The sequence below is a fragment of the Carlito syrichta genome, unplaced genomic scaffold (genome assembly GCF_000164805.1).
Source record: "Carlito syrichta isolate Samal-C Ts95f unplaced genomic scaffold, Tarsius_syrichta-2.0.1 Scaffold303603, whole genome shotgun sequence".
Taxonomy (NCBI): Eukaryota; Metazoa; Chordata; class Mammalia; order Primates; family Tarsiidae; genus Carlito; species Carlito syrichta.
Window position 1 is genome coordinate 68,571 of NW_007247699.1, and position 18,184 is coordinate 86,754.

The following is an 18,184-nucleotide window of genomic DNA, read 5'->3' on the forward strand; positions in this document are numbered from 1 at the left end:
TACAGGCTGAGCCACCGAGCCCGGCTAACTTTTTTTTTTTTTTTTAAAGTCACTGTCTCTCTCATTTCACTCCTTCTCTTTGTCTGTTCTTCTCTCCAAAATCTCTACCCAATCTTTAATCCCTGCATTCTCTGCCTTCCCCCAGCCTACTTCTCTTTTTCTCTGTTCCTCCCCAAGTGAATCTGTATCCCTTTTGTCTCTGCTTCCTCTCTCCCCATCTCTCTGCTGGTTGGTCAGAAACTTGGTCTCTCTCAGTCATCCTCCAGTTACCCAGAAGGGCAACTTTCCCCTTTATTTTTCTTCTTTCTGTTATTCTGTTTGCTCTTCCCTTTTGTTCTGTCTTCTATTTAAGTACCTTCTAGTTACTAGTTACTGTGAAAGATTGACAGATGAATTGGGAACAGATATTATTCCAAAAGAAGTTATTTTCTATTATGAGAGGTAATATATTGAAACAATAACCAAAATAGAAGCTTGGAAGCAGTAAATGCCACAGAAGCAATACATACACAGTAAAAGGAGAGACAGCTTCTATATGAGGGCATCTGAGAAGTTTGCAGAAAAGATGACATTGACTACAGTTTTGAAGAGTAAATAAGGTTTGACCATGTAGAGACTGGGGCGGTGGGAAGTAGAGGAATTGGCATAAGCAAAGACTCAGATGGTGTTGCTGAGGGAACAGTATGGTGAATTGTTTGGTTTGCTTCACTGTACAGCTACTGAGTCATTTCACGGCTCACTGATAAGCGAAGACTGAGACACTAAATACACACAGTGGCTGGTGCCCCATGACAATTGAACCAAACAACCCTAAATGATGATGATGTACTTCTTCCTAATGATGCTAAATGACTGTTACTGGTTTATGTATTTACTATATGTTTTGTCATTACTTTGGAGAGTACTTCTACTTATTAAAAAAAAAGTTAGTTGTGAAACAGCCTCAGGCAGGTCCTTCAGGAGCTGTTCTAGGAGAAGGCGTTGATATCACAGGAGATGACAGCTCTGTGCACGTTACTGCCCCCAAAGATCTTCCAGTGGGCAAAATCTGGAGATGTAAGGCAATTGATAATGACAGTACTGACCCTGTGGAGGCCTAGGCTAATGTGTGTGTTTGTATATTAGGTTTTTTTTTTTTTTAAACACAAAAAGGCAAAAAATAGTTAAAGTAGATTAAAGCAGGTCAAGTGTGGTGACTTATGCCTGTAATCCCAACACTTTGGGAGGCCTAGTAGGAGGATTGCTTGAACCGAGGCATTTGAGACCAGCCTGGGCAACATAGTATACCCCCCTCACCCCATCATCCTATAACAACAACAAAACTAGCTAGGTGTAGTGGCCCATGATTATAGCCTAGTTACTCAGAAGGCTGAGGTGGGAGAGTCTCATGAGTTGAAGAGTTTGGAGTTGCAGTGAGCTTTGACTGCATCACTGCACTCCAGCCTGGGCGATAGAGTAAGACCATGTCTCTAAAAAAACAAAAAGCTTATAGAATAAGGATATAAAGCAAGAAAATATTTTTGTATAGTTGTACAATGTGTTTGTGTTTTAAGTGTTTCTTTCATGAGGTTTATACAAAATAATTTATTTGAATACTGCTATGTTTGATTTTTTGGAATTTTAAATTTTCACAGCTACTTTAAAAACAGACAACTTGTGCTTTATGTCTCTTCAAGTCTTTATTTAATAAAGTTTGGGATACAGCTGAAGTGATTCAGTAAGTAGGTGGACAATTTGTAACATGCTAAAAATTCTACTGGAATTATTAGAACCAAATTTTCTTTCTCTGAAAATATCCATGCTAAAGATTTTAAAATACTTTTATGGATATGGTATTGAAGTGATGCCTGCTTTTTCTTTTTTGAAGTCATTTTGAATCTCAATATCACAAATTTATAACATGGTTCTTGATAAAGAACTAGTGTGTAAAGAACTAATGTAGCAGAATTGGATAGCTTTTGCAGAGTTACATCAGGATACATGCAGCTGCTATAAAAAGCCAAAGAAACTCAATTGCAATTTTATTGTCCAGTTTGATAGATTTCCTGCCACCTTTGTAGCAGGGATGCTGTTTATCACTGTATGCCTCTCCTCCAACAGCTGAACTAGATTTTATAAGCTGTAATAGGCTCTTCTAGTGTAACTGCACTATGTTGGTTACTTTGGTCTCACAAATGTGTGCCCAGTAACCTTTGTAACTTCGTTGTCTTTTTTGTTGTCTAGGTTTTCATTTTTTATCTTTTTCTTTTTTTTCTTCAAATGGAACATTATCTTGAGTACTTAAATAATACTGTTTTCACTGTGTCTGATGAAATGCTTCCACTCCTTAATTAAAATTTAAATTAAGGCATTTAACCTGTTTTGAATTTTGAGACTTGTACAAGCACATTCTTTTTCTGGACAAATAAAAACTAAAACCTTAAATACGGTATTTTGTCTAGACCCTTATTGTCATAAGGTAAAATGGGTTTATTCATTAAAATGATGACTAAGTAAAGTTTAGTCACACTTGAGTTAAAAATATGACTACGTTTTTCCCCACATAGTGAATTTGGATAAAGACCTTGATTATCTTGGATTATTTGAAATATCTGAAGATTTTACTTACTGTTAACAATCTAATAAAATGTCTTTAATATAAATTTCAGTCACTTTATATAGGAAGAAAGTGCCATTTAGAGTGGGTCAAAATCACGTGAAATCTTTTTTTTTTTTTTTTTTAAGAATTCTTTAAGTGGTTTCTTAAAAGTTCTTTTTAAACTCATAAGCTGTAAGGTCGGGTGTAGTGGCTCATGCCTATAATCTCAGCACTTTGAGAGGCTGAGGCAGGAGAATTTCCTGAACCCAGAAGTTTGAGACCAGCCTGGGCAAGATGGCGAGCCCTTGTCTCTACAAAAAAAAAAAAAATTAACTGGGTGTGGTAGTGATTGCCTATAGTCCCAGCTACTTGGGAGGCTGAGGCAGAAGGATAACTTGAACCCAGCAGGTTGAGGCTGTGGTAGCTGTGATCATGCCACAGCACTCCAGCCTGGGTGACAGTGAGACTCTTGAGTCCAAAAAAAGGAAAAAAAAAAAAGGAAAGAAAAATCGTAAACTGTAAACAGGGATATATATAAAGGTGGTGTGTGTGTGTGTGTGTGTGTGTGTTTGTGGTGGCTGTATGGCAAGATTAAAAGCCACCTATCAAGGAATTTCAGAGGTTACAAAACTTTGATAGTTCAGCATTTTCTACTTTATTTAATTTATTTAATTGGTATTCTCTTTAAAAACAAAAAACAGGATATCACTATGTTGGCCAGGCTGGAGTGCAGTGGCTATTTACAGGTTCATTCTCTTGCAGTCTCAAACTCTTGGGCTCAGGTTATCTTCCCCTGCCAAGTCTCCTGAGTAGCCGAAACCACAGGTGTTTGCCACTGGGCCTGGCTTAAAGTATTCTTAGCTTTAAAATTTTTTAATCAAGTAGCGTTTACTAAGTAAAAAATTTGTTTTTAAAAGAATAAGTGCACGCTGCAGGAAATCTGGAGCCCAGCAGAAATGCATTCACACAAAAACCAATAATCAGTATCCAAGCGCTCATCATCGACATTATGGTGCATCTCCCTTAAGTTTTCTGTACTACACATACAGATACATATTTTCCAATAAAAATGTGATCATATTTATACTATTTCATAATTAACCATATGCTTACATGATTTTTAATGGCTACATATTATCTGGTATATATAATATATCATTTTATGGGGAAGTAAAGTTAAGAGCATAAACTTCAGCTTTGAATTAACATTTGGGCTGGGCGCGGTGGCTCAAGCACCTTGGGAGGCCAAGGCAAGAGGATTGCCTGAGCCAGCAGGTTCTAGACCAGCCTGGGCAATATGGCGAAACCTTGTCACTACAATTAAAAAAAAAAAACATTAACCAGGCGTGGTAGTGCGCGCCTGTAGTTCCAGCTACTTGGAAGCCTGCGGCAGAAGCATTGACTGAGCCCAGCAGGTTGATGCTGGGGTGGCCATGAGCGCCCCATGCACTCCAGCCTGGTCGATGGAGCGAGACTCCAACTCCAAAAAAATAAAATAAAATGAAAAAAGAAATGACATTTGAATGCTATCAAACCATTTATAATTTCATGGAGGAGTGATTATGTAAATGATTCCAGTTTATTTTGTCTATTCTTGCATTCTCCAAAATTTTATTTGGAAAACTGGTGGAAGTGATATTTTAAAAATGAATTGATGAATATTATAATGTATTACATATACATTATGCTTTAACTCTTCCTTGAGGAGTGATGAGGCTGCTTTTATGTATACATATGTTATATATGTGTATGCATATATATATCTTACTTTGTAGTCTATAAGTAGAATTTCCAGGAGTCTGCACATTTTAACACATTTTAGTAGATATTACTAAATTGCTCTCTGAAAATTTTCACTGCTTTATACTCTAGGTTTGCATGAGATCATCTGTCTAGACTGTTCTTAACAAATTAATATTGATGAAGATAATTTTTTTAAAAGAGAAGAGGTTAGTAAATTATTTACTGTGATATTTTATGTCACTGTTCTCCCTATCTTCATCTATAAAATGGGCATAGTACTACCCATCTTATGGAATTGCTCTTTTTTTGTTTGTTTTTTGAGTCGGAGTTTCACTCTGCTGCCCAGGCTGGAGTGCAGTGGCATGATCACAGCTACTGCAGCTTTAACTTAATGGGTTCAGGTGATTCTTTCACCTCAGCCTTCCAAGTGGCTGGAACTACAGGTGTGCACCACCATGCCTGCTAATTGTTTTTTTTTTTTTTTTCGTTTTTGTAGAGATGAGGTCTTGGTAAGTAGTCCAGGCTGGTCTTGTACCTCTTGGTTCAGGCAAGTCTCTCACCTCTGCCTCTCAAATGCTGGGATTACAGGTGTGAGCCATCCCACCCAGCCTAGACTTGGTCTTAATTATGTCAATAATGCCTGATGCTTACAGCAGTCAGTGAGCATTCAGTATCATTATTGCTATAAGTATTTAAATAAAAATATATCCAGAATTGGGTACCCAAATGAGCTTTAACTTAGTGTATTTTTAAGCATATTGTGGAACTGGGGAACAGTTATTGACTACATTAAATTCTGGTTCTTTAAGGAAGTTTGAGGACAGAATATATTTTTTCTTTTAAATACATTTCTTTTAAATAAGTTTTAGATTTTTTTCCACATGTTGGTGTGATATTTAGAGATTAAGACCATACTAAGTGGTTTGATGCTTCTGATTAAATTGTATCCTCACTTTGTGTTGGTAGAGCAATGTTGCTAAAAAATCATCTTATGAAAGAATAAAGTCTATTTTTATATCACTTTGGTTACTTTAGGTGAACTTCAGAACAACAGCTGCAACTTTGATGTTATAAGAAAAAAATTCTTTTTCTTCTACCCATCTTAGGTTTATTGGCCAGGCCCCTGTAAACTAGACTGACAAAAGGCAAATTAGGAAGACAAAAACATACCGACTTACTTAATGTAAGTTTTAAGTGACAAGGAGCCTTCTCAAGGGAATGAAGACCTAAAGAAACTGTTAAACTAGAGTGTTTTTATTCTAGGCTAGATGAAGAGTGGCAGCTTGTGGGAAAATGTGGTAGGGCTAAAGGGGGATGAGCTAAGAGTAGTGAACTGTGGGGAACTTGGCACGGCCTGTTCATTCAGATCTCTTTAGGTAGCTCCTGTTTTCAGAAATAAGGTTATTTCTTTCTCTTGGGTACAGGAAGCCCACCTCTCACAGGAGGTTCTTATGACCTGCTCCAGGGGAGAAAGACACAGAAGGTCAGAGATTCCTTCTGGCACCTGCCAGTCTTCAAATTTCCCATCTTAAAATATTTAATATGCCAAGACACCATATTTTGGGGTAGTGTGTTCCGAACCCTGCCAAACTATATATAAACAAAGAAAAAAAAATCTTTGTGGCCAAAAAAACAATTGCAATACCGTAAGCAAAGTCAAAATTTTGGCAAATGACAAATTTGGAAAAACTATTTAGAACCAAAGTAAAGATGACTATTCTTAACATATAAAGTGCTCTTAAAAATTGATAAGAAAAGACAATGCAATAGAAAAATGTAAAAAGGACATGAACAAACAACCCACAGAAAACCAATGAAAAAAAACCTAAGGTATATAAAAAAAGGTACTTGAGCCTACATCACTGTAAGGGGACTGCAAATTAAAACTATCCTGAAATAGTTCACCAAGATATATGAAGTGAAAAAAGAAAGTGAGGAGCACTATGTGTAGTGGTATATATATGATTACAATAAATGGAAAAATAAGAATTTATATTTGTCTGTATATGTAAAAAATACCTTGGAGGAATACGTGAATTAATAACTGGTTGTCTGATTGTTGGCAGGATTTTTGCAAGTGAAGATCAGTGGTGGGAGAGAGACTTACACTGTAACTGTTCTATATTTGAACCATGTGAATATACCGCTTCACAAAGTTTTTTTTTAAAGTTCATTACATGCATGGATGTATAGTGCTTATTGTGTATATTACTTGTTTTCCTTAAAGTGATTGTTTTCCTTTGCTATTGAACTGACAATGTTTTTCTCATAATTAAATACCTTAGGTGGTTTTGGGATAGCATAGGCCTTGATTTTTCCCAGTTTCTATTAGGGCAATATTTAGATTTAATCTAGACAATTTAGATTTGTGTGGTAGGCAAGAGTTCTACCACTGAACACCCATGTACCAGCAGACTGTTTAGATTTGTAATCATGGTGCTTTGCATACAATAGATAAGTGAATATTTATAACTTGATTTTACCATTATATCTGTTACCTTGTACCATTATTGTGCATCAGAGTTTGTAAAAGATCTCATGAGTGTGATAGTAACCATTTTGACCTATTCTCACTGATTTATGTATGGAGAGATGCAGCTGTTTTTCAAGATATATCTTATTTATCAACTGTGGAAAAGTTGGTAGCCTAAGAATTAGAAGTTAGCGAATTAGAAGTTAGCATAAAGCCGGGCTCGGTGGCTCAGCCTGTAATCCCGTGCCTTTGGGAGGCTGAGGTGAGTGGATTGCCTGAGCCCGCGGGTTCGAGACTCGCCTGGGCAGCGAGACCTCATCTCTACAATAAATCAAAAAGTCAGCCAGGCATGGTAGCGCGTGCCTCTAATTCCGGCTGCTTGGAAGGCTGAGGCGGAAGGATCTCCAGAGCCCAGCAGGTCGAGGCTGTGGTAGCCGGAAGCGGCCACTGCACTCCAGTCTGGGCGACAGAGTGAGCCTCCAACTCAGAAAAAAAAAAAAAAGAAGTTAGCATATAAGACTGGGCTCGGTGGCTCAGCCTGTAATCCTAGCACTTTAGGAGACTGAGGTGCGTGGATTGCCTGAACCCGCGGGTTGGAGACTAGCTTGGGCAATTTGGTGAAACCTCGTCGCTACAATAAATCAAAAATTAGCCAGGCATGGTAGTGCACGCCTGTAAGTTCTGGCTACTTGGAAGACTGAGGCAGAAGGATCACCAGAGCCCAGCAGGTCAATGCTGGGTGGCGGTGAGTGTGACACTGCACTCCAGCCTGGGCGACAGAATGAGACTCCAACTCCAAAAAAAAAAAAAAAAAAAGTTAGCATACCATATTTTGCTGGTATTTTCATATGAAATAACATACAATGAAAATGATGCATTTGCTTAAAAACAAAGTCAGTTGCTAAACATTGCCTAGTGGTTTAAAAAGTCTAAATTTTTCTAGGTTAAACAACTTTAATGTATGAATTAATAAAGTAATTTTAACCTCTTGATGTATTGTGTTAATCATTTATCTCCTAATTAGTAAATTTGAATGCCAATTAAGTTGAAAGTAATAGCAAAAGAAATGCCATAGCCATTAGCTCATAAGTATCTGTAAGTAGTAGTTTACAGAAGTGCTTTCCAAACGTTACAAACAGCTATAGATTAGCTATCAAATGATTGTGAAGATTAATGACTAGTCTTTTAGCTGGGTAATGTAGAACAATATCTGTCAATTAATTGGGAATTATCAGTTTTAAAGTCACAAATATCTTAAGGAAAACAGCATTCAAAAAGATAACATTGATAATTGTTCAATTGCCATTTAGCTTTTAGACTATTGGAGTAAAAATTAAAGGAAAAACTTAAAAACCAAATAATTTCAGAATTTTAAAAGCAAAACTAAATGCTTTTCAACCTGTAATTTTCTTTTTTTTTTTATTTATCGATATCTTTTATTTTGATATTGTGGGGTACAGTTAAGGGTTAGGTATACAAATATGCTTCATTCAGGCCCCCCAACCTGTAATTTTCTACTCAGTCTGACTACTAATCACTTATGAAGCGGGAATAAACATGTTCAGATACTCAAGGTCTCAAAAATTTTGGTTCATGTGCACCCTTTCTCAAGGCACCGGAAGACCTACTGCACCAAAGGAGAGAATAAAGCAAAGAGAATGTTTTGGGACCTGAGAAACAGGAGGGTCAACATGGAGAAGAAATGAAGGGGGGCATCTCTGTAGCAGACGTGCATTCCATCTAGATTGGAGCAGTTTGACTCAAGAAACAGATATGGGGGGCACGGTGGGGGTGATTATCACTGAAACAGCAGTTGCCTTTTGTAACGTTTTTTTTTTAAACCTGAGGACAAATTACCCACATGAGGTGGGCCTGTATTCCTGTGAGTACTTGGTTTGTCTTAATCATGTGCTGATTAAATTCCTGCTCTTTCTGTCCTGGTGCCTGACACCTCAGGATTCTCACATTACTCGTCAAAAACGTGCTCTGCTTTGACTTATTTCTGAGGGTAGAGTTCCACCATGGTGAGCTTAGAAATAAAAATGTAAAGTAGTCTATGTTTCAGCCTTCTTCATGCCAGATTCACTCGACTTGGCTCACACTCCCCCTGATAGATTCTCCAGTTTTCTTGATCTCTGTGTTTCCCAGTATTTTCTAATGACTTTGCCTACAGATTTCCCAGAAATAGCTTTATATATCCTCTTGGAGAAGCTGAAGCTCACAGCAGTTCACAGATTCTGTGTAAATTGTCTTCTCCTGCGAGCCTTTAGTTAGTTGTGGTGATATTGCCCTTTCCTTATACAGCTGACCTGGTTTGTGCCAGACTTAGTTTTTCAAACTAATCATAATGAGTATGTTTAGTGTACAGATGGTAAAACTATTTGCAAACAAATGATAAGTAACAATTGTCAGAATAGTGATTCCTCTTGATGGCAGTGGATGAGTAGGGATTACAGTTTGGGAGGGGCACATAGGGAATTGTGAGGTCCGGTAATGTTCTCTTTCTTGGTATGGGTTGTAGGTACAGGGGACTAAAAAATTCTTGTTCTTTAGCCTGTACATATAAATTGTATATACTCATGTTTATTGATACATTTTATAACAAAAATTCTAAAAACCCTTAATATAAATAAAATCAAAGCAAATGATTATCTAAAACTGAACTCATTCTGTAACACAGGATATTGTAGAAATAAATGTTTTGTTTTTAGAATCACCATGAGGTTGGTAATACGTGATTTGCCCTCCTTAGATAATTATAACTTTTTATTAGTGCAGAAATTATTTCCATTTAGACAGTTTTCCAAACAATAGACTAAGCGATCCTTTGAAATGGGAAATCAGATTGTATCTTCCCCACACTCCTAATTCCCAAATGGCTCTCTCAGAATAAAATTCGGTCTTTAACACAGTCTGTAATTCTCTACAAACATAATCTACCCAATGGCTACACCATTGACTTCATCTTTTTTTAAATTAATTTTTTATTTTAAATTTGGGTACAATTCAGAGTTAGATATGGGTATACAAATGTTTGACTTCATCTTCTTCAGTTCTCAGTCCACTGGTTTATTGTTATTCCTCAAACATACCAGGCTTATTTTGTTTTCCGGGCTTTGCCTTTTGTTCTTCTCTGCTTGAAACCCTTTTACATAACTTGCTTTCTCTTTTATTTTTGTCTTTGTTCTAATATAACAGAGAGGCCGTCCCCAGTTACGCTAGTAGAATGTAACCTCCACCTCGAGTTCTATCACAGTTATTCTCTGTCTTTTTTTTTCTTCAAAGCTCTTATTACTACTTGACATTGTCTTGTATGTTTGCATATTTATTTTCTGACTCCTTTACTAGAATAAAAGCAAGCTCCGTGAAGTCAGGAACATTGTGTTGTCCATCACACAGTGCCTGGCATGCTCAAGATGTTCAGTAAATTTTTGTTGAATAAATATGAGGAATTGGTCAGGTGAAATAACAAACACATTTCAAAGAAAATATTGGCATTGTGGGTGTAAAAGAAATTGACATTTAGTTAATTTTACCGTGTCATTTTACTGTTTAGTGTGGAATGTGTGCATTTCTTTTTGAAATATTAAAAGTATTTTGAAATGTTTATAATTAAGAGTATATTTACAATTAGAAAAGTACTTACAACTGTTTGCAGTTAGGAAAATACTCCCTAAACGATTTTCTTTTGAGCTATATCATGTGATAGTGTGAATGTTCTGTATATGTGGTGAGTAAAGGCTAGTTAAATCTATAGAAGAAAGTTTTTGCATTGATTGTTATTTATACTTTTGTTTGCCTTTTGCCTTCGTGTATACTCCTGCAACTTAATAAGGCCTATGGATTTTTGTGCCTAAAAAAAAAAAATCAGCTTTTCTTCTTTTGTTATCATCTCTTACCATCCTGTCATATTAGAGCTCAATAAAAATTCATTGAATGAATGTCCAATTAACTGTGTGTGTTATAATAATGTAGATTACAGGAACAAACAGTTTTGGGATTAATGAACTATAATCTTATACTGTCTGCAGTATTTCTGGTGTTATTCTTGAAGGGAGGGGGTTACCATTGAAACACTAGTATAAATCACATGATGGCTATAAGTTAATAATCCTGGAAGAGATAAATAATTATAAATTCTGTGGTATTAACAATCATAGCACTCTGTTTTTTAAAGTTTTTTTCTCTATTTGGTCTTTTTCCATTTACTTGGTAAGAGTCAAAGCGTGGCTTGGGAATGTCCCCATTGCCAAATACATAGTAGTCACTCATATACGTTGGGTGAGTGGTTGCTTGAATGGATTACCTGGAAATTTCAGACAATTTGTTACTAGTTTAAACATTGAAAACTCTGGTTGACTCTTGAGGAAGGGCTGGATATTTTTTCCACTGCTGTTTTTTTTTTTAGTTTAGTAATGTAACTTTTTTATTACTTAATAGGTAAATGGAAAGCTTCTATAATTGTGTAACTAATTGATATTTTAAAAAACAAAACAAAACAACAAACTCACCTGAGGACAAATCCTGGGAAAAAGGGTTTTCATTGCAGTTGAAACAATGTATTATTCAGTATATAAAACACTTCCCATTTGTATATATTTAGATCCTGGTACAAGTCGTAGAGTCCAGTAGAATAGTGTATTTTTTCCCTATATATCCTTAACAGTAGGCTATATAATTATGTTCTTGCTGTGGTTTCATAGTTTCATGCTATGCTACGTGTTAGTACTAAAATTGGATATAGATTTTATGAGTATTTAGCTTTTTGTGATTGATTTGGCATTGAATATATCATTCTACCAAAATAGTGATATAGGAAAATTAGGTTTTATTATATTATGTAAACTATTTGAAAATTGTTGAAAATAATTTAATTTTGTATTTTGTATTAACTTCTTATGTATATTTTAACTGTTTGTACATTTTTCATCCAGGTCACTTTTGAAATACACAAAGAAAACCTTGCCAATATATTTAGGGAACAGCAGGGAAAAGTTGAAGAAATAGGTCCATGTTCTTCAAGTCCAAATCAAGCAGTGTCTGATGTTAGCAGGGATGTTAATGTTTCAGTGGGGTCCCAGCAATCAGATACGAAGGAGTCTCCTGTCTATCTTCGTTTCACCAGAAATAGTGATGAAAATTCAAGTATGGAAAAGACAGTTTCATTAGAATCTGCGTCCACCATTGAACTGCAAACTCATAATACATCTAATGATGATATGAAAATTGAGCAAGAAAATCAGGAGTTACAGGATGAAGACACTTTGGAAGAAACACTGACAAATGAGACAATGAATGCAGGTGATTTAGAAGTATCTTCAGACATAGTGGAAGCTGTGACCATTTCCTCTAGTTCTTTTAAAATAACTGGCCAAGATACTGTGACTGTCAGTGAAGTAACTGCATCTGTAAGTTCCCCTTCAGAAGAGGATGCTTCAGAGATGCCAGAATTCTTGGATAAGTCTATAGTAGAGGAAGAGGAAGATGAGGATTATGTGGAACTGAAAGTAGAAAATAGTCCAACTGAGGAAGCCAGGCTAACCACAGAGCTCCAAGATAACAGTTCATCTCCAACTGCATCTGGAGCCAGTGAAAGACTGGACATGTTTGGTAATGATTGCAAATTAGTATTTCAAGAGAAAGAACCTGTGACTGAAAAGCAGAATGACACTGAAACTCAAGATTCTAAAGATTCCGGAATCCTGACGATGACAGCATCAGGGTCTTCAGCTACCTCGCCAGAAACTGCTGTTTCCCAAACTGCTGTACAATCAGACATCAGTCAGATGGAGGAGGGAGGGGAGAAAACAATTGACCTTACTAGGGAAACCAAATTAATGAGCGATTGTCATGGTAATGTCTTCGAGACTTCTGCTACTTCAGAGCTTAAGATTGCCAAGTTGGATGTTTCCAGTGTTGCTACAGATACCGAGAGATTGGAATTGAAAGCCAGTACAAACGTGGAAGTGCCTCAGCCTCAACGATATGTGCATGAGGTGAGTATCCATATTGTCTTTTTGAAGTGTATTTGCACTGAGTTAGAATAGACAAGTGTATATACTTACCATCTTACTTTATTTTGGATTTGATTCATATACTAGTTGCAATCACTTAAATGCAATGAATGTAAAGATTATATTTCAAATCATTAGTACAGTATTTGGCAGTTAGTTCATTAAATGGCAGCTTTTACCATTATTTTTACCACAGCATCAGCAAAAGTACCACTTTTAGGTTCCGGGATTGTTACAGTTTTCATTTATAAAGCAAATATCGGAGGCACTTGCAGTTTACCTTTTATTTGACTAACCTGATCTTAATACATCAGTTTTCCAACAAAATCTGGTCTACCTACCTGCTAGTGTATACTTTTAGTCTAGGTTTGTGGTTTAAAATTGCACCATGAGTTCTGTTGAGAGAGAGGAGGCACCTTTGTGAGATGTAGAGGCACAACCTTCTCCTCTGCCGGCTTCTTGGAGTGACTCATGAGGCAAGGATTGGAGTGTGTTATCATTTTCTTTTTTTGAGTTGGAGTCTCACTCTGTCGCCCAAACTGGAGTGCAGTGGCTGCTCCCGGCCACCGCAGCCTCGACCTGCTGGGCTCCGGCGATCCTTCTGCCTCAGCCTTCCAAGTAGCCGGAATTACAGGCATGCGCTACCACACCCAGCTGATTTTTTGATTTATTGTAGAGATGAGGTCTTGCTGCCCAGACGGGTCTTAAACCCGCAGGTTCAGGCAATCCACTCACCTCAGCCTCCCAAAGGCGCGGGATTACAGGCTGAGCCACCGAGCCCGGCTGTCATTTTCTATGTTATTTAGTTCCTCTCTTCATCCTTCTTTTTTGTTTGTGTGTTATTCATTATGTTGTCTTTATTTTTGTTTGCTCTTCATTTTAGTTACTTTATGATCCAGATATTGCCTAGATTATAAATACTGCCTTTTATGCTAAAATTCAAAACTATCAACTTCTGCTTTATTTCTTTATAAAATGCTACATATTAGTAATACATGGTTCCAAACTAATTGCTGTTGAATTGTGGTAGTTTAGTATTTTTGATATCTTTAGTAGTGTTATATTACTCATTGATAATTTTCTCTTTCTAATTTGGTTCTTTAGTGTCTTAAAATGTGAGTATTTGTTAGATGAATTATATAGAAGCTCCTAAATTACTTACTTTACTAATGCCTTCCTATGAAGTTAAACTTACTTTATTACTTTTAAAATTTTCTATATTAGATGTCAAGGCAACAGGAGCAGCCATGGCAAGGAATAGCACCAGATGCGGTAAATGGACAAAGGAGGGATTCCAGAAGTACTATGTTTCGTATTCCTGAGTTCAAGTGGTCTCACATGCACCAACGTTTGCTCACTGATCTATTATTTTCAATAGAAACAGATATACAGATGTGGAGAAGGTTTGTCCATATGTTTATTATAGAAGATATGTATAAAGCTAGTGTTTGTTTTTAAAAATTTGTGTAAGCATTTTGCAGATGTTTGGTTAAAAAGTAGAATGTAAATTATTCGATGGTAGAGTTTTACTGAATTAACTTTCAGTCTCCATTATAAGAATATAATCTATGTCTGGATTATAAAAACTTGAAAATCAGATTTATCTTTTAAAAGTTTGCTGAAGATTTTCTGTAGCATATTTTATAGCATGGAATTCACCATAAGGTAGGTCTATCAAATGGACTATTAGTACTGAAGAATAATTGGGATAAGTATAAGATTATCTATTTCTCCAGTAGATGTAGATACTTTTAGCATTAAAAAAAAAAAAACCTGTGTATTTCAGAGTGATCTGCACTGTATGATACATGTTTTTCAAGAGTGCCTAAGGTCAGGCACAGTGGCTCAGTTTGTAATCCCAGCACTTTGGGAGGCCAGGCAAGAGGATTGCCTGAGCCCAGGGGTTTGAGACTAGCCTGGGCAACTTGGTGAGACCTTGTCTCTACAATAAATCACAAAAACTAGCTGGGCATGGTGGCGTGTGTCTGTAGTTCCAGCTACTTGGAAGGCTGAGGTGGAAGGATCGCTTGAGCCCAGCAGGTCGAGGCTGTGGTGGCTGTGAGCATGCCAGCTGGGTAACAACAATGAAACTCCAACTTAAAAAAAAAGTGCCTAATTTGGGCCAGGCATGGTGGCTCACACTGTTAATCCCAGTATTTTCGGAGGCTGAGGCAGGAGGATTGCTTGAGGCCGGGAGTTCTCTAGACCATCCTGGGTGACATAGTGAGACTCTGTCTCTACAAAATATAAAGGCATAGGCAGGAGACTCGCTTGAGCCCAGGACTTCAAACCTGCAGTGGGCTGTGATAATACCACTACACTCCAGCCTGGGTGACAGAGTGAGACCTTGTCTCTTAAAAAAAATTTTAAAAAGTGCCTAATTTGTTTATTTTAATTTGTATACAACTCTTATTCTCTTTAAAAGCACTTTATGGCATTACCTAAGAAAATGTTAGTAGAAAATTCATTTTTAATGTACATTTGCCGCCATTTACCTCTTAATTTTTGTCAAATGGCTTCTCAACTCTGCTCCCAGTTAAGAATAATTTTCTTCAACTTTTTATATCAAATGAAAATGAATAGTATCTATATTTCAGCACTGAAGGAGAGCATGGATAGTAACTGCTGATACAAAATGGTCTATTTCTTCTGAGAAAGCATATACCCTCCAAATGCCTGCTGCATCATTATCTTTCTTCACTTTCCAAGATGAAGCAAAAGCACCTTCTTATGCTCCCTCCCCTCAAGTAGGCAAAATGTGATTTCCTTTTCTTAGCTTTATCAGTAAACATCATTTATCTTTGGACAGCCACTCAACAAAGACAGTTATGGACTTCGTGAATAGCAGTGATAATATCATCTTTGTACACAACACAATTCATCTCATCTCTCAAGTGATGGACAATATGGTCATGGCTTGTGGGGGTATACTGCCATTGCTTTCAGCTGCTACATCGGCTACAGTAAGAACTTAATTACTATATAAAATTGGTGTGAAAACATGAGTGTTGTTCATCCTTATTGACTAAAACTTGAATGTAGTGGTTACTATGCATCATTGGTGCTATAAATAAAAAACAACAGGGTTTTTTACAATGACTTGCAAGGGCCTTAGAATCTGTTCCAGGAATGAAGGAACTAAAATGAATGTTGCTTTCTTAGGGATGAGTCAGCTAGTGGAGAATTTGGTTGATGGTGTTTGACCTTTATGTTTCCACTGCCTTTTTTTTTGATGAAATAATAAGTAAATAACTCTGTTGTACTAGACTTCTGAAGGACTGACTTCTTATAAGGTTTAGAAATTTGGGATAATCTGGAAAAATTAAAGTTTCTCAGAATATACATGTAAATGTTAATTTTCATTCCCTGCAGCATGAGCTGGAGACTATTGAACCTACTCAAGGCCTTTCGATAGAAGCCTCTGTGACGTTTTTGCAGAGGCTAATTAGCCTGGTGGATGTGCTTATATTTGCAAGTTCTCTTGGGTTTGCTGAAATTGAAGCTGAAAAAAATATGTCATCTGGAGGAATTTTGCGACAGTGTCTCCGACTGGGTAAGCTGTTGAAACCCATTAATTAGAAACTTTAAAATTTTTCAGTAATTTAGATGTTAAATTGAAAGTCTCTTTTTTCTATTAGTGAGAAAATGTGTGCTAACCAGTTTGTCATATGCTGCTTTTCAATATTCCATGCATAGTAGTACTTGTCAAGTAGGATAAGGGGAAAAGGACATATTTTGAAAAATCTATTAAGGTGATTCTGGTTTCCCCTCTTCTCTGACCTTTCTTGCCCCCTCAAAAATGGGGGTCTCACTATGTTGCCCAGGCTAGACTCAAACTTATGGGCTCAAGTGGTCCTCTTGCCTCAGTCTCTTGAGTATCTAGGGTTGCAGGCACTTCCTTGATCTCTTTTTGTTCTGAGTAGTACTTCTCAAATTTTAAGGTGATCCATAACCATGAATCACTTGAGAACCTTGTTAAAATGCAGATTAGATTATTAAAGACTGGAGTGAGGGCCGGGCTTGGTAGCCCAAATCTGTAATGCCAGCACTGTGGGAGGCCGAGGTGAGAGGACTGTTTGAGCCCAGAGGTTTGAGACCAGCCTGGGCAACTTGGTGAGATCTCTACAATATATAAAAAAATTAGCTGGGTGTGGTAGCATATGCCTGTAGTTCTGGCTACTTGGAAGGCTGAGGCAGAAGGATTGCCTGAGTCCAGCAGGTCGACGCTGGGGTGGCTGCGAGCATGCCACTGCACTTCAGCCTGGGCAACAGAGTGTGACTCTGACTCAAACAAACAAACAAAAAAAGACTGGAGTGAGGCCTAATACTGTCTACCAAGTTGATGCTGCTCCTTTTACAAACATACTTAAATAACAAGAATCTAAACTAGCATCATTCAAGTATAGCCTTTATTCAAAAGAGCTGTGGTAATTTAAAACAGTTAATGAAATCATCAAATCTCTCTTCTTCCTCTGGATGTACTTCTTCCTTAGGCAAAAGTAAAGATACACAAAATGGCTTTTTATTGTTGCTGGACTTCCTTAGGGGAAGTAAAAACTGGGAAATGTGGCATGGTTTTTAACTTTGTAATGCAGACCCAAATTTGATTTTATGCAACCTGTGACAAAAGTAGTTGAAAAAGTCATTTTGCTGGGTCAGAAACCAAATTTAACAAAGTGGTATTCCATATTCTCTCTACCTTCCTTTTTGTCTAACTTTTGTTGCTCTCTTATGGCACCTTTCTGAACACTCTCCTTTCTAAATTCTTATGTCTGTTAGCCTTGTGATAGACTGGTACTACTTAAAGTTACCACTTAAGTTTGCTATTTTGTTACTAATTTGCTCTCCCACCCTTGTTGGGTGAAATACCTTTAGTACTACAGACTTAGTTGGGAATTAAGGTGATTACATGATATCAAGCAGTTCCTAGTGAAATATACATGACCCTATTCATCATTTAAATTTCAAAATTAACTTCTAAGTAATCTCACTGCTTGATTTGGTGGGTCATTTTGGACTATACCAGTATATTATTCAAATTATCTTTTCTGTCCCCCATTTTCTAAGCAACTTTAATGAAAACCACTAAACGTTAAACCCTATAAAGATTCCTATAAATGCTATATGCTCTGTCAGTCTCAATGTCATGCACTAATGATGCAATATAAGAAAAACATAGCCGGGCTTGGTGGCTCAGTCTGTAATCCTGTGCCTTGGGAGGCTGAGGTGAGTGGATTGCCTGAGCCCGCGGGTTCGAGACCCGCCTGAGCAACTTGGTGAGACCTCATCTCTACAATAAAAAAAAAAAAAAAAATTAGCTGGGTGTGGTAGTGCGCGCCTGCAGTTCCAGCTACTTGGAAAGCTGAGGCGGAAGGA

The 18,184-nt window shown here is 37.1% G+C and overlaps 1 protein-coding gene across 1 annotated transcript in view; it reads left to right on the forward strand.

Moving 5' to 3' along the window:
• The window catches only part of LOC103261089 (lipopolysaccharide-responsive and beige-like anchor protein), a gene marked incomplete at both ends in the record, with an annotated part of 464,304 nt that overhangs the window by 62,824 nt on the left and 383,296 nt on the right, over positions 1 to 18,184 (forward strand). The window contains 4 exons of the mRNA XM_008058703.1: positions 11,729 to 12,790; positions 14,033 to 14,211; positions 15,618 to 15,771; positions 16,181 to 16,361. Of these exons, the coding sequence (XP_008056894.1) occupies positions 11,729 to 12,790; positions 14,033 to 14,211; positions 15,618 to 15,771; positions 16,181 to 16,361 (1,576 nt within the window). The remainder of the gene's footprint in view (positions 1 to 11,728; positions 12,791 to 14,032; positions 14,212 to 15,617; positions 15,772 to 16,180; positions 16,362 to 18,184) is intronic.